Raw genomic sequence first — 16,773 nt, forward strand, 5'->3', positions numbered from 1 at the left:
TAGCTATCCGTCCAAACTCCAAAGCTTGGGTTCACTGGGCCCCAAGCCTTTGCCCCACCTCCCTGCCCCCGGTAGCTCTGCCAGATTCTTGCAGCCAAAGAGTAGAGGACGGCGTGGAGGGAGCCGATCCCCACCCCCACCCGCAGCCCCGGCCAGGCGACTGTCCACCTGACCTCCAGCCTCCTCCTAGTCATCAGCCTGGTGAGTTCCCCGGGTCGGGCCGGCCTCCCGGCCCCCTCCCTGGAGAGGCACCATCTGGCAACAGCCACCCCCACCCACAAACCCGCGCGGCCGGAAGAAGACCGATCGCCTCTGCCACCCCGGGGACCCGCGCCCCGCGCGCACCCCACGGGGCCGACGGGGCTGGGGACTAGGCAGGCGCAACCTTTGGCGTTCCCGCAGTCACGCGAGGCCGCAGCCGCGCCGCCAGCGGGTGCGCGGGGGCGAGGCCCCCTCGCCTGCACAGATGGCCCCGCACAGCGCGGCCGTATGACGTCATATCCCTGCCGGGCGGGCCACCCATTCACAGCCATGGCCTCCTCTCACGCCCTGCTCTTAGCATCACCCAGCTTGTGCCACGGAGCGTGGGGCTGAAAGTTGTGATTGCAAAAGTCCCGCGTCTGATCCTGGGCCTTATCTCAAATTGATAGCAGGAAGGCCTTTGGAACCTCTGCCAATTTTGAACAACCAGTGAGATGCTACGGCGCTGGCAGGCCATATGTGAGGACGATTTGAGCTGTATGTTTCTTAAAAAAAAAAAAAACTGTTTATAGAAGGAAATATTAAACCAAAGATTACTTTTCTTTTTTTTTTTTTTTTTTTTGTTCCCCCTGTCTATTTGCCCATCTGTGTGTGGAACCACTGACTTCAAATCAGATAGCTGTCAGGAAAAAGGATAAAGATGCAGGCAATTTTGATTATCATTAGGACAGAGTTTGGGAAAGAGAGAAGGCTCTGGAAAGTTGACTTTCCTCTCCCACATGAGTTGCTTAAGTAAGGATTTCTTTCTTTTCCGATAATTTTTCTTTTTCTTCTACCAGTTCACCAGTCACAGCCTCTGGCCTAAAAGTCCCAGCATAGAATGTTCCTGCCTAAATTCCACATATATGCGTTAGTATACTGTATTGGTGTTTTTCTTTCTGGCTTACATACAATATTGTAAAGTAATTAACCTCCAATTAAAATAAATAAATTTATATTTTTAAAAAAAAGAATGTTCCTGCCTGTGGAATTCAAGAATCCTTGCCAAACTGGCAGGGTGCCTTCCTAGATAGCAAGGAATAGCTAAGGGCCTGTCATTTCCTACAAGGGTACCCCAGAGAGGTCTTTTTCTCCCCCTTTTCTGGTGTCTGAATTTGAAAATGAATGTTATAGAGAAAAGACTGGTGGTTACCAAGGGGGAAGGTTTGGAGGAGGGATGAAGTGGGACATTGGAGTTAGCAGATGTAAGTTTTCATATATAGAATGGATAGACAAGGCCCTACTGTACAGCACAGAGAACTATATTCAATATCCTAAGATTAACCATAATGTTAAATAATATATTTAAAAAAGAATATACATATATATGTATAACTGAATCACTTTTCTGTACAGCAGTAATTAACACAACATTGTAAGTCAACTGTATTTCAATTTTAAAAAAGAAAATGGATGTTAGTTTTAATTTAGTGTATTTAGCGCATTTCTAAAAATGCAGAGAAGGAAGATTGGCCTTTGGGCAGTGAGAGAAGGCAATCGACACCATGGGCGGATCTGAAGGGCAGAGAAGAAGGTGACCTGCAGACGCCCAATGAGGGAACTGTCCGCCCCCTGACCAGCCTCGGGGGCTTGGGTGCTGGCATAAAAGCAGCCTTGCCTTGTCCAACCAGCCAGCTCTCTCTGGGGGTCAGCTAGAGCCAAGGTGTGGATGTTGGAATGTTGTTTTTGTTCTCTTTTTTACAGAAACCTTGAAAAAAAAAAACACTGGTAAGTTGATTGAAGATGTCTTGTGTTATGGCTTCTTTTTTCTTTTTTATGCATCTCCTCCTGCCACATTGCATATTTTGTTCTTACCTGGAGAAAGTATGTCCAGCCTTTCCAGTTCCGATTTTAAAAACAGCCTCTATTGGGATCTTACCAGGGTCTTAAGTCAGGTGTTTTACTGAATTTGCTCTATGCGATGACATATCTCTGTTGCCTTCAGTAGGTATCCCCCATGACAATGTCTTCCATGAAGATTGAGTGTGTTTTGCGGGAGAACTGCCGCTGTGGTGAGTCTCCAGTGTGGGAGGAGGCGTCCAACTCTCTGCTCTTCGTAGATATTCCTGCCAAAAAGGTTTGCCGGTGGGATTCTCTCAGCAAGCAAGTGCAGCGAGTGACCATGGGTAAGGATGAAGGATGGGCCTGGATCTGCCCAAACAGCCATTTCTTCCCTGGGGAGGGGCAGTCACCTAGTCTGTTTTTCCTCTGAGACTTGATTGTTAAAGCTTATGCTTGAAAACTATTGTATTGTCACCCTTTCTGGATCCCCCACTTTGACCCAAGAGTAAAATCTGGATAGTCAATACTTTCTTCTTCCCTTGTGGGTGCTGTGCCACATTCCCTATCTTGTTTGGGATGGTGAGTCACAGTCCAGGATATAAGGCTCTTTCCTTAATACCTTCAAACACCAGCATTGAAAGTTGGAGACCCGGTTTGTGGCACAGCAAAGGTTATCTACCTTGGGTCAGTCCAAAGCCTTAGTTTGCAAACAAATAAACAACAGATATATCCTCTCTTTGAATGTGCAAAGAAGAGCTTTTGGACTTAGAAAGCACAAACCTGGACTTTCTGTTTGTTGTTCTAAATGGGATTCACAAGAGAGTTTCAAGCGCCTGTTAATGGCCCTGTGATTTCCCAAGGAGGGGTTTATCACCTTCTATGGCCCAAGGGTATGGGCTTCAGAAGTAATAAAGAAGTTTCTTTTCCTTATTGTGCTGGTGGGAAAGAGATACCAGGGTCCTGTGACCTTAGGACACTCTCTCAATTCAGAACTGGGGACTTTTTTTCTTTTTAATGAGAGGGAACAGCTTTTAATACACTCAGGGACATGACTGTAACTAAAGGCAAAAATGACTATGACCTGCTATGATCAGAGTAGGGGGTGGGATCCAAAACCTTCTCTAGACTCCCTTTCCTAGGGTGCACATATTAAGGATATATGGGAATTGTGAAAGTCACTCAGTCGTGTCCAACTCTTTGCAACCCCATGGACTATACAGTCCATGGAATTCTCCAGGCCAGAATATTGGAGAGGATAGCCTTTCCCTTCTCCAAGGGATCTTCCTAACCCAGGGATCGAACCCAGGTCTCCTGCATTGCAGGTGGATTCTTTACCAGCTGAGCCACAAGGGAAGCCCAAGAATCCTGGAGTGGGCAGCCTATCCCTTCTCAAGCAGATCTTCCCGACCCAGGAATTGAACAGAGGTCTCCTGCATTGCAGGCGGATTCTTTACCAACTGAGCTATCAGGAAAGCCCAGGGATATATTCCTACCCTAATCTGCAAAACAAAGACAAAAACCCAAACCCTCCGAAGGGCTTAAAAGCTAACCGGGTAGCTCAACTGATAAAGAATCCGCCTGCAATGCGGGAGACCCCGGTTCGATTCCTGGGTTGGGACTGAGCAGACTGAGCGACTAAGCACAGAATACAGCACAGGCCACAGGTTGGGATCCCTGATGAGGATGTGACGCTTCTAATAGTGTCCTGCACATTCCCTGAGAGTCTTCCCAGGTGGAATGTGTGTGCGAGTGCTCAGTCGTGCCCGACTCTTGGTGACTCCATGGACTGTAGCCTGCCAGGTCCCTCTGTCCGTGGGATTCTCCAGGCAAGAATACTGGAGTGACTTGCCATTTCCTCCGCCAGAGGATCTTCCCAACATAGGGATCAAACCCGAGTCTCTTGCATCTCCTGCATTAGCAGGCAGATTACCACTAGCGCCACCAGGTGGTAAAGAATCCGCTAGCACCATCAGATGGTAAAGAATCCGCTAGCGCCACCAGGTGGTAAAGAATCCATCTGCCAATGCAGAAGATGTAAGAGACGCAGGTTCGATCCCTGAGTTGGGAAGATCCCCTGGAGGAGGAAATGGCAAACCAGTCCAATATTCTTTCCTGGAGAATCCTGTGGACAGAGGAGCCTGGTGGGCTCCAGTCCATGGGGTCACAAAGAGTCGGACATCACTGAGCACGTGCACACACATTCCCTGGGACAATTCACGGCTGGAATCCACTTCTTTGCAGGGCTTTTAGCTAAGAGCCCTTCCCAAACACCCAGATGCTCCCAAGCACCGTCTTGTACAGAATAGCTGCTTGCAAAATGTTTTCACCATAAATTCTGTCAATTTGTTTCCCTTGAGCAGTCACCACAGTAATCAATTTATCCACTTAAAAAAAAGTTTCCATGGAAAAATATTAAACCCAGGAAACCTAAAATTTAAATATACAAAATAGAGTACTATAAGGACAATGTGAGTTTTAAATCACTGTATCTACATTTCTTTTTTTTTTTTTACTATGCTTACTACCAAAAAGGATTTGAAAAGAAAATTTCAATTAAAAGTATACAAAATATGTCCCTTAAAAAAGATAAGTCCTAATTAAAAAGAAAAACAAGACAAGCCCTTTTTTGGAGAGAGAGATGGTGCAAAACCCTGTTGCTAGAACAAAACACAATTTTTATCTCTGAATTTCCTGAAGATCAGGCAAATTGAGTATCACTTCTTCTGTGTCAACTGTCCTGGCACACACACACACACACACACACACCCTTAGGAACCTCTCCTCTGAACTTGCTTTGGTGCCTGCCCCAGTGTATGCTGTGGTTTGACTTCTCTGCTTCGCCCACTAGGCTGGGAGCTGGATTTCATCCATCTTTCCATCCCTGATGCCCAGAGCAGCACACAGAGTTCATGCTCAACGAATATACTCGGTTATGTAGTCTTCACTGTTCGACAGAAAGGAGGGAGCACTTCTGTTGTCAAAGAGCTGCCCACACCTAGATATGCAGGATAGTGTGATGGCTGCAGTGTGACTCTGGCTACCTTCTAACTGCTGCTTTTGCCTCTGCAGATGCCCCTGTCAGCTCTGTGGCCCTTCGCCAGTCGGGAGGCTATGTTGCCACAGTTGGAACAAAGTTCTGTGCTTTGAACTGGGAAGATCAGTCAGCAGTTGTCTTGGCCACAGTAGATAAAGAGAAAAAAAACAATCGATTCAATGACGGGAAGGTGGATCCCGCTGGGAGATACTTTGCCGGTATGGTTTATTGTTAAAACCTACTTACTGAGATTTGGAGCTTCCCAGGTGGCTCAGTGGTAAAGAACCCCCCTGCCAAAGCAGGAGATGCAAGAGATGAGGGTTCGATCCCTGGGTTGAGAAGATCCCCTGGAGGAGGGCGTGGCAACCCACTCCAGTATTCTTGCCTGGGAAATGCCATGGACAAGAGACTGGAGGGTTACACTCCATGGGGTAGCAAAGAGTCAGACATGACTGAATGACTTTAAAAAAACAGAAGAATATGACTTATAAAAGTCTCACAGCTGCAGTGGTAAAAGAAGTATCTATAATGGGTCTTGGGTTCTTCTTTTCTTATTAAGTCACTTGTATCCAAAAAAAAAAAAATCCCATGAGAAAAACTTCATAGATATTCCTTTCAATTGCTGTCTGAGGCAGCCTAAATTTGTATGGTATTGTGTAGTTTAAGTTTTAAGACAGGGTTATACTGTGATTGCTGTTTAACTTGGAAATAATTTCAAATTTACAGGAAAAAAAGTAAGAACAGCACAAACAACACCCGTATAGCCTTTACCTGCTGCTGCTGCTAAGTCGCTTCAGTCGTGTCCAACTCTGTGGGACCCCATAGACGGCAGCCCACCAGGCTGCCCCGTCCCTGGGATTCTTCAGGCAAGAACACTGGAGTGGCTTGCCATTTCCTTCTCCAATGCATGAAAGTGAAAAGTGAAAGTGAAGTCACTCAGTCGTGTCCCACTCTTAGTGATCCCATGGACTGCAGCCCACCAGGCTCCTCTGTCCATGGGATTTTCCAGGCAAGAGTACTGGAGTGGGTTGCCATTGCGATAGCCCTTACCTAGACTCACACACACAGAGTCGGACACGACTGAAGCGACTCAGCAGCAGCAGCAGCAGACTCACCTATTAACAGCATTTTGTTCTGTCTGTTCTTAGTACATATAAACATTTTTCTCCAGGATCATTTGAAAGTAAGTTGTATATATCATGTATCTTTACTTCTAAAATACTTCCCTGTGAGTTTCCCAAGAAAAAAATGACATATTCTTACATAAACACAGTACAGTAATCAATTCAAAGAAGTTTAACATTATATAACAATTTTATCTGATGCACTGCCTACATTCCAATTCTGTCAATTCACCAAATTCACCAACCTTTTTACATATATATTATTTATATATAATATAGTTTATTATTAAATATATAACATATAAAATGAATGCTATATATATTAAAATATATAATTATATAATATAATATTTATATAGTTTATATAAACATTTTATATAAAAATGTTTTTAAGAGTAGTATTTTTCCTTCTAGTACAGAATCCAGTCTAGGATTATGTACTGCATTTAGTTGTCATTTCTCTTTCATTTTTTTTCTTCTAGAACAGAACATAGCCTTTCTTTTTTTTTTATGATATTGCCATAAAGGACTGAAGACTACAGTCCTACCCAACTCTCCTCTTTTTTGATAGAACATTCCTCATATTGTTGCATTTGTCTACTGCTTCCTTGTGATTAGATTGATGCTATATATACATTCATGTGGAGAAGGCAATGGCACCCCACTCCAGTACTCTTGCCTGGAAAATCCCATGGATGGAGGAGCCTGGTAGGCTGCAGTCCATGGGATCGAGAAGAGTCGGACACGACTGAACGACTTTACTTTCACTTTTCACTTTCACGCATTGGAGAAGGAAATGGCAAGCCACTCCAGTGTTCTTGCCTGGAGAATCCCAGGGACGGGGGAGCCTGGTGGGCTGCCGTCTATGGGGTCGCACAGAGTCGGACACGACTGAAGCGATTTAGCAGCAGCATACATTCATGGCTGGAATCACTGCACAGTTCTGTCCTTCTCAGGGTTCCCATCTGGGTACCATCTGTCCCCTATCAATGATATTAGTTTTGATCACCCAGGTGAGGTCTTAGATTTCTCTACTACATCGTTACTATTTTTAATTGAGATTTATAAGCAGCTTGTGGCGTTTGTTAGTGATATATTACTGTGTAACAAATTACCCTGAAATTTAGTAATTAAAATAACAAGTATCTATTATCTTCTGAAGGTCAAAAACTTGAATCTGGCTTAGCTGGATGGTTCAAGGCTATGTCATGAAATTGCAGTCAAGTTGTTGTTTGGGGCTATAGCCTTGGAGGAGGCTAGAGTCTCTAAAGGGGTCTGGAGGATCTGCTTCAGAGCTCACTCACATGGCAGTTGGCAAGAGGTTTCAGTTTCTTACTACATGGGCCTCTCCATAAGATTGCTCAGGACCTGGCTTCCCTAGATCCGGTGATGAGAGGGAGGGAGGGAGGGAGAGAGAGAGAGAAAGAGAGAAAACACCCAAGATGGAAGCTACAGTCCTATTTATTATAAGCAATCTCAGAAATAACATAATTATGGAGGGGACTAGACAAGGGTTTGAATACTGGGAGGCAGGGATCATTCAGGGCCATCCTAGAGACTGGCTACAACATGAGGAGACACTTTAAGTCCAAGCAAATATCCTGGTCCCCATCAAAATTTCTCCCTTAGGTTTTATGTTACTTGATGATTTTTGCTTGAAGCCATCTTTAAGAAGATGGCCGCAGAATGACTTATACACAGCTTAAAATGAATTTTAAGTCTATGTTGAAATTAATAATGCATTTCATATTTAGTTCTCATTTCCATCCCAACATAACAACCCTATAGTTAGCCAAATGTTAGGTGCTCAGTTGTGTCAGACTCCTTGTGAACCCCTGAACTATAGCCCACCAGGCTCCTCCATCCATGGGATTCTCCAGGAAAGAATACTAGAGTGGGTAGCTATTTCCTCTTCCAGGAGATCTTCCTGACCCAGGGATTGAACCCAGGTCTCCTGCATTGCGGGCAGATTCTTTATGTCTAAGTTACTAGGGAAGCCCAATAATTAACCAAAGTTGATTTAAATGCCTGCTGTTTCCACTCCCCACTCAGCCCCTCACATCATCAGCCATGCTGTCTGGCTTCATTCACTTTCAGCATTGAAGGTAGGTAAGATCTGAGCAGGTGGTGTGAATGGTTTCCCATCTACCTGGACTTTATACAACCACAGATTTAGTCCAAGACAGGTTGAAAGATTAAAGCTGAGAATCCATTGGAAGCCCTTCAGCCAGTAATTTCTGTGGGATTAAGAAATATGATCAGATACCCTGCCTCCTGTTGAAATTGATTTTCTCTCTCCCTCTTAGCTATAAGTGTACAGCTCTGTGGCATTTGGTGAGACAAAATTATAATGTCTTCAGAGGCCTAATTTCTTAGCCTGGAGTCCCCAGTCCCCAGTTCTTAACCTTTGCCTTCTGGAGACCCCATAAAGTTGTAGGCATCAGTGTGAGTATACACACTGGTTGTGTGCATCTCTCAGTAGCATCAAAGAACCTTTTTCTACAGAGAATTCATAGCTTTCAGCAGGTGTTGAGAGCTGTCCCTGGCCCAGAAAAGGGTGAGATCATCTGATAATCTGGATGGGGTCTCTTAGTGGTAGGTAGTACCCTGAAGGTATCCCAACCCATGTTCTCACCTGTCGGGTCTCACTTCTAGACAGCGATGCATAAACCAGGGCTTCAGGTTGTTCTTTCCCACTAAAGAAGAGCCCTTTTCAAGCAGTGGGGGATTCCCTTTCATGTTACAGACATCTATTTCTGTGAGGCAGGTAGTGGGGGAAAGAGATGAGTTGGGGAGGGGGCGCAGTGGAATAGTAACGAAACAAGCCCAATTGTCTTATAGCAAGAAAATAGGGAGGAAGGATTTACCCTGTCCAGCTTCCTATTCAGGCTTCCCAGTTTCAGTCCATTTTGCTCTAACTTACTCTCCTTTCAGATGTAGTATATCACAGTAAATGAGCTTTCCAATTTCTACATTATGTGAAATTTTACCCTGTCCCCGGAGATCACACTCAAATCTAAGTGAATTGTCCATGGGCACTTGAGTTAATGGAGTGTTTTCTATAAATGTCACTTAGGTCCAGTTGGATGATGGTGTTCAGTTCTTCTATTTTTTGCTGATTTTCTATCTACATGGATCTATTATTGAGAAAGGGATGCTGCCATCTCCAGCCAGATTTATGGATTTGTCTGTTTCTCCCTTCAGTTCTGGCTTTTCCTTTGTGTATTTTAAAGCTCTGTTGTTAAGAGCAGGAACATTTAGGATTATTATGTCCGCTTAGTAAAATGACCATTTTCACAATATATAGTACTCCTATTTATCCCTGGTAACTTCCTTTGCTCTAAGTATATCTTATCTGATATTAACATAGCCTCTGCAGTTTTTTAAGTTAATATTTGCATAGTATGTATCTTGGGCTTCCCAAGTGGCGCTAGTGGTAAAGAACCCGCCTGCCGATGCTGGAGATGCAAGAGACGCAGGTTCGATCCCTGGGTGGGGGGAATCACCTGGAGTTGGAAATGGCAACCCTCTCCAGTATTCGTGCTTGGAGAATGCCATGGACAGAGGAGCCTGGCAGGCTGCAGTCCCTGGGGTCACAAAGCGTCAGACACAGTTGAGTGACTAAGTACACAAGCACATGCTTTGACTTAGAGCTACCATTTTGTTATTTTCTCTTCTTTCCCACTGTATTTTTTTGTTATTCTGTTTCCCTTTTCCTGCCTTCTTTTGGGTTATTTGAGTATTTTATAGAATTCAATTTATTTATTGTGATTTTCATCATATCTTTCTGTGTAATTTTTTAAGGGCTCCTGAAGGGGTTGCAAATATATAGTTAATTTTTCAGTCTATCTAGAACCAATATTTTACCACTTCAGCTGATAATCACCCATTTATGTTATAGTTGTCTTTATATACATAGATTAAAAATCCCATCAGAAAATGTAATTTTTGCTTTCTATTATATTTACTCATACATTTACTATTTCTATAGCTCTTTCTTCATTCCTGATATTCCTTTTGGTATTTTTTTCTTTCAATATTTCCTTTCTATCTGAAGAACTTCCTTTAGTGATTCTTTTAGAGCAAGTCTGCTGGCTATGAATTCTCTTAGTTTTACTTCACATGAGAATGTCTTTATTTCTCCTCTCTTCTTCAAGGGTATTTTCACTTAATATAGAATCCTACCTAGGTTGACAAATTAAATATGCATCACTTCCTTCTGACCTCCAGTTTCTCATGAAAAATCAATAGTCATTGAAATCATTATTCTCCTATAGGTAGTATGTCATTTTTCTTTTATTAATCTTAAGGATTTCTATTTAACCTAAGTTTTTGGAAATTTAATTATGATGTGTCTAGGTATAGGTTCCTTTGGACTGATCCTATTGAGGTTTATTCAGCTTCTCAAAGGGCTTCCTAGGTTGGCGCAAGTGGTAAAGAACCCTCCTGCCAATGCAGGAGACGTAAGAGACGCAAGTTCGATCCCTGGGTCCGGAAGATTCCTTGGAGGTAGTTCATAGTTCAGTCGCTCAGTTGTGTCCAACTCTTTGAAACCCCATGGACTGCAGCACGCCAGACCTCCCTGTCCTTCATCATCTCCCAGAGTTTGCTCAAAGTCATGGCCATTGAGTCAGTCATGCCATCCAACAATCTCATCCTCTGTCATCCCCTTCTCCTTCCCGCCTTCAATCTTTTCCAGCATCAGGGTCTTTTCCAGTGAGTCAGCTCTTCTCATCAGGTGGCCAAAGATTTGGAGTTTCAGCTTCAGCATCAGTCCTTCCAATGAATATTCAGGACTGATTTCCTTTAGGATGGACTGATTTGATCTCCCTGCAGTCCCAGGGACTCTCAAGAGTCTTCTCCAACACCACGGTTCAAAAGCATCAATTCCTTGGAGGAGGAAATCAATCAAACCCCTTGGAGGAAGGCATGGCAACCCACTCTGGTATTCTTGCCTGGAGAATCCCATGGACAGAGGAGCCTGGCGGGCTACAGTCCACAGGGTTGCAATGAGTCAGACACAACTGAAGCAACTGAGCACACACGCACCCACCAGTTCCAACCTGCTTTCTATTAGGCGGCATTAAGTGTGCCCCTCAGTGGTCAGTCTGAGAATCAGAAAGAGTTCTATCCATTAGCTCCATTCTCCAAGTCTTTGAGTATGCTAATTAGAATTAGATGCGTGCATGGACAAGCAGATCACAAACAACTTTATGAGATTGCGTTCCTGAGCATCATCCCTCTTCACTAGCTTCTAGTACTTTCCAGCTTCCTGGAGCTCTCCTTTTCATTCCTCCAGCCAGAAACCACCCACTTCTATGATTATTCTGCCTCCAGGGCCAAGTGGCAGGCAGGCAGAGAGAGAGAGAGAGAACATGAAAGCAACAGCATTTGAGCTGCCCTTTTGTCCCTAAAGTTTCACTAAATGGAGAGGAATGGCACCTTTGATTCCTGTAGTTTCCTGTCGCTGATGGCTCCCTGCCTTTGCTGCCCTAGCTGCAAAATTGCCTGGGGGCTGGTGCATGAGAAAATGGAAAAAAGGGAGTGGAATATAAGCAGGGGATTTCTTCCACTCTCTCTCTCTCTCTCTCTCTGAGCCGCAGGAGTGTTTTCTGCTCCTTGTGCCAGATTCGGAGGTTTCTCTTGGACCTCGTTCTGCCTGCACCACAGCGCTCACTTCCACGTTTCAGGCTGGGTTGAGTTCAGGCCGGGACATGTGCTGTGCTGTGTTTAGTCCCTCACTGGGGGATAAAATGGAGAACTTGAAAACTCGCCACTGGTGAGGCGATACTTCAAATTCTGTTCTCTGTCTCTGAGCCGACTTACATCACAGAGTTCTCAAAAAACTACACTGTGTGTTTTGTCCAAGTCTTAGAGTTTGCTTCGGTGGTTCAGACGGTAAAGAGTCTGTCCACAACGCAGGAGACCCAGGTTCGACCCTGGGTTGGGAAGATCCCCTAGAGGAGGAAATGGCAACCCACTCCAGTATTCTTGCCTAGAAAATCCCATGGATGTAGGAGTCTGGTGGGCTACAGTCCATGGGTTCGCAACATGACTGAGCAACTAACATTGGAGTTTGCTCAGTGGGAGAAAATGAGGTTGGTGCAGATGTCTTGAACTAAAACCTCTCCAGGTAGTTTTAATTAACATGGCAAGCAAGGTCGTTGCCATTAAAAAAAAAAGCAGGGGACCCAGATTGGGACTGTATCATCATTTCCTTGATTTCCTCATGGGGAAGGAGCCCTGGTGAGAGAAGATGACACCGTGCACAGGCAGGATGCTGTGTGGCTGAGCTCCATGCTCTTTGGGTTTTGTAGGTACCATGGCTGAGGAGACAGCTCCGGCAGTTTTGGAGCGCCGCCAAGGGTCCCTGTACTCCCTCTTTCCTGACCACCATGTGGAAAAGTACTTTGACCAGGTGGACATCTCCAACGGTTTGGATTGGTCTATGGACCACAAAATCTTCTACTACATAGATAGCCTGTCCTACTCCGTGGATGCCTTTGACTATGAGCTGCAGACGGGAAAGATCTGTATGTGCCTTTTCATTATTTTTCGTGGTATCTTTTTCACATGCATATGACTAGTCAGCTGCTGCTCCCTTAATCCATTTGAAAAGGTCCTTACTTTTCAGAGAACTGCCCAATGTTATAATTCCAATATTGTAATGATTACCAGACTTGACTATGCTGCCAGTCAAGCCATGGCTGTCAGCAGACCTGGGTTCAATCCCTGGGTCTCAGCCACGGCTTTCGTGGCTTTAGCTCTCAGCTCAGTATGGCCACAATTGTCATAAGATGGCTAGGTCCTCAATCTTTTTTCTTGCAACCATCACTAGAAAGAGGCTCACTGTAAAACGGATCCTGTTCTCCCTGCCAGTGTTTAAAGTCAAATAATATACAGCCGAATGGGACAAAAGAACAGAAAATTAGAGTTTGGGGTTGATATTTCTTATTTGTACTTTAGTTAACTAAATGCAAATACTCAAAGACAAATTAACAACCATTCAAAATGGAAAAATTAAAAAGGTAGTTACAGATTGTTCAACTCTACCACTGGGCTCTAAATGAGCCATAGTTGGAAGTTGGGATGGAAGGAATTATTGGGAGGAATTTAAAAGGGCATGCTTGAAACTTTCATGAAAGGTGCCAGACCACAAGAGCAAAACCAATCATAAAAATGACTTGAAAAATATCCTAAGAGTCTCATACAGATTTAATCAGAAAATTTCCAGCATAGATGTTTTGCTTTGAAATATGTAGTACCCTATTTCATGACTGTTTTTACCCATTTTACTTACACATGGTTTCAACATTCCTTCCATTATACCTCAATCTGATTACTGTAATGACTTGGATTGTATAGTGTAAAGTTCCTAGGAATTTTGATGTTTGTTTTATTTTGTATATTATGATTTTCTTTAAGGCCAACCAGCTGGTTTCAAAATACCTCCTTTTTTTCAGAAACAAGCCCTTCTAATATTTAGTTTCAATAAGGTGATTTTGGAGCATTTAATTGGGCATAAACAGAGCCTTTACGTCTTGCCAGTTTTTGTGCATGAACTATTTGCAAATCGGACCCAGGCCCTCGGCAGTGAGAGCATGGAGTCCTAACCACTGGACGGCCAGGGAATTCCACAAAGCAGGCAATTTTGGAAGTAAAACGGCAAAGGTTTAACCATAGACTGAAGTGTATCTGAGGTGGGCAGGCAGGGCTTCAGTTCAGGTAAGCCTCAAAAAGGTCTTTTGGTATTTTATTAAGAATTCTGCTTTCCTTTTTCTCTCCTCCTCTGACAGCTTAAGAGAGCTGTGTCTGTATGCAGACTGAAGGGAGCAAATCCACCCCAAATCCTACAGTGAAAAATCCTTCGTTGAGGGATGCCCACTCATGTTTCTAAACTTTTTTAGAGTTAGGACTCCTCCTGAATCATCCTGCCTGTGGCACCCACTTGCCAGACCCTGGATAAGCAGAAGTAATCAGTATTTATAATCAACTTGATTGCTCATTGTTTGATGCTCACTAGTGAGTGACCTGTGGTTTTGTGGGGCGGGGGCGGGGGGGTGTATGTGTGAGTGTGGTTTGGTGTTGTTTTGGTTTGTTTTCTTTTTTTTACCATAGCCAACCGCAGAAGTGTTTACAAGCTGGAGAAGGAAGAACAAATCCCAGATGGAATGTGTATTGATGTTGAGGGGAAGCTCTGGGTGGCCTGTTACAATGGAGGAAGAGTGATCCGTTTGGATCCTGAGACAGGTAGGCCCACAGCAAAATGATAAATTCCCACCATGTCTAGAAAACACCAGACACCAGGGGCCAGAGAAGCTTCCTTACTAATGAAGTTATAGAGAAATACATTCAAAGATCTCAGTTGGATGATTTTGTAAATAAAGGCCAAAGATAAAGCAAATGTTATGGTCAGAACTCCTTTATCTGTAGAGGTAAATCTTTTTTCTCAAAAGAAATTGTCAAGGAAGATAGGTGAAACTCCTGGGAGAATTGACCTTCAAATCTTCTTTGAACTTTCCTGTTGCTCCACAAGGGGTCCCAAAAGGTTGTGTAGTTGGAGATTTGCTAGACCTAGACTTTGAATGAAATATTTGGTGATCTAGGGAAAAGACTCCAAACTGTGAAGTTGCCTGTTGATAAAACAACCTCATGCTGCTTCGGAGGGAAGGATTACTCTGAAATGTACGTGACCTGTGCCCGGGATGGGTTGGACTCCAAGGGGCTTCTGCAGCAACCTGAGGCTGGTGGAATTTTCAAGGTGATCTGGCTATCTCTTATATTTTGAGGGTGAGGTGGGAGATTTTCAGTTAAGTAACTCAGTGATTAGTGCTTTTTCATACTTTCCAGACACAATTCTACTTGGCATTTTAAGCTCATCGTGCTAGACTTAAAAACATTTTATTTAGATTTTCTAGACTTTAAGTTAGGCTTTCCTGGTGGCTCAGTGGTAAAGAATCTGCCTGAAATGCAAGAGACATGGGTTCAAGATCCCTGTTAGATCCCTGAGTTGGAAAGATCCCCTGGAGAAGGAAATGGTAACTTATTCCAGTATTCTTGCCTAGGAAATCCCATAGACAGAGGAGTCTGGCAGGCTACAGTCCATGGGGTCAACAGAATCGGACACAACTTAGAGACTAAACCACCACCACCACAGACCTTAAGTTATCTGAAGTCCAGGACAATGTGTTTAGCTTACTTTGGACAGTACTTTAAAATATTTTTTGCTTCAGTAGTGTTTGTCTAAATTCTATAAATCAGTAGAATAGGCTTAGAAAATCAGTGTTTAAAACACGCTGATAAGATTAGTCGATTGCTTTGATGTTACAAGAATATTTTCATGTTCTTAACTTTTTGGCAGTGAAATAAACATTGGTAAAAATTATAGACCTTTTGAGTTGAAAAGAAATGTAGAAATCCCTTGCTAAACAGATGGGAAGAAGATAGTAATAAATTGAGCTTTCAATCCCAATTGTAAATGGTTGCTAGTTGAATTATTATCATGTGAATAATTGGTTGGACCATAAATACCTAATCAAATAATTCTTTTTTATTATAGGAAATAAAACAAGGATAATAGTTGGCTAAATATACTATTGTGAATCATAAAAAGGCTTTTGGAGAATACTTGTGAGTTACCTTGTATCAGAGTTTCTCTTTTCTTTTTTAACAGATAACTGGCCTAGGAGTCAAAGGAATTCCTCCCTATCCTTACACAGGATGAGTGACATCCTCTTCCTAGTGGAGGAGACATAGAAGACAATTAGAAAATTCTGGAGCTGAAATTTCCATCTAGTTACCAAAAACATGAAGCAATGACATTAACAGGATTAAATTTTTATTTACAATTTTTAAAAAGTAGAGCATTTCTAACAAGGGGTGACAGGTGGTCTTGATAACCTACTATAAGGCCTTCTGCAAAGGTACTATAAGGGGTGTTTAACTATCAATGAAGCTTCTTGATTCTTTGCAAATTGCGGGTGGAGTTGGGGGAGGGAGAAGAGACTGTATCTGTTCTTACTCTGTATTCCATACTTACTATACCTAAAGCTTCAAAACACTAATAAATAGTAGTTTGGCAATGACTTATTGTGATTATGTTCCTTTTTATTTTCATCATAATCATATAAAAAATGCTGCAGAAAAATATTTTAAATGCTGCAAAGCCAGCCTATCTTCATATTACTCTTCCTATATGTTATTTTACAAACTAAAACATTGCTAGAGGATAAGAATAAAACATTTTGGCAAAATGCATGGTTCCAACTGCCACTTAGATGTAGATGTAAAAGCAATGTATCACTTTGGAAGAATACTTAAAAAAAATAGCTTTATTGAGTTATAATTGACCTACACATATTACATATTTAAAGTGTACAGTTTGATAAGTTTGACGTGTGTTTGTGTGTGTATTCATGGAACCAACACCTCAGATAAGATAATGAATCTATCCACTACCCCAAGACCTTCCCTGTGTCCCTTTGTGTCTTTTCTTTGGTCCTTCTGTATGCCTGCCCCCATCCCCAGGAAACCACTGATCTGATTTCTGTCACTATAAATTAGCCTTAAAATTGAATACTGTGATTTCTCAAC

General features: G+C 43.0%; 1 protein-coding gene across 7 annotated transcripts; it reads left to right on the plus strand.

Moving 5' to 3' along the window:
* The first annotated feature begins 78 nt into the window (after window positions 1–78).
* Window positions 79–16,265, plus strand: RGN (regucalcin). Of its 7 annotated transcripts, none has more exons than XM_040265839.1 (7): window positions 79–201; window positions 2,189–2,366; window positions 5,092–5,274; window positions 12,498–12,713; window positions 14,299–14,430; window positions 14,787–14,941; window positions 15,854–16,265. In XM_040265839.1, exons 2-7 carry the CDS (start codon window positions 2,198–2,200, stop codon window positions 15,902–15,904), a joined length of 906 nt encoding a protein of 301 aa, XP_040121773.1. In that variant the 5' UTR covers window positions 79–201; window positions 2,189–2,197; the 3' UTR covers window positions 15,905–16,265. The 7 variants fall into 7 exon arrangements, with proteins under 7 accessions (XP_040121773.1, XP_040121771.1, XP_040121776.1 ...); XM_040265837.1 differs by having other exon boundaries at window positions 88–201; window positions 2,186–2,366; XM_040265838.1 differs by lacking the exon at window positions 79–201 and adding an exon at window positions 300–738.
* The last annotated feature ends 508 nt before the right edge of the window (window positions 16,266–16,773 follow it).

Source organism: Oryx dammah, unplaced genomic scaffold (assembly GCF_014754425.2).
Source record: "Oryx dammah isolate SB20612 unplaced genomic scaffold, SCBI_Odam_1.1 HiC_scaffold_23, whole genome shotgun sequence".
In the NCBI taxonomy this organism is placed as follows: Eukaryota; Metazoa; Chordata; class Mammalia; order Artiodactyla; family Bovidae; genus Oryx; species Oryx dammah.

What these genes read in the sequence shown, in the direction of transcription:
- RGN (XM_040265839.1), top strand. Translation starts at nt 2,198, where the DNA reads ATGACAATGTCTTCCATGAAGATTGAGTGTGTTTTGCGGGAGAACTGC. An exon ending in CCGTTTGGATCCTGAGACAG is followed by an intron (nt 14,431 to 14,786) that starts GTAGGCCCACAG and finishes TTGGTGATCTAG; the next exon opens with GGAAAAGACTCCAAACTGTG. An exon ending in AGGCTGGTGGAATTTTCAAG is followed by an intron (nt 14,942 to 15,853) that starts GTGATCTGGCTA and finishes CTTTTTTAACAG; the next exon opens with ATAACTGGCCTAGGAGTCAA.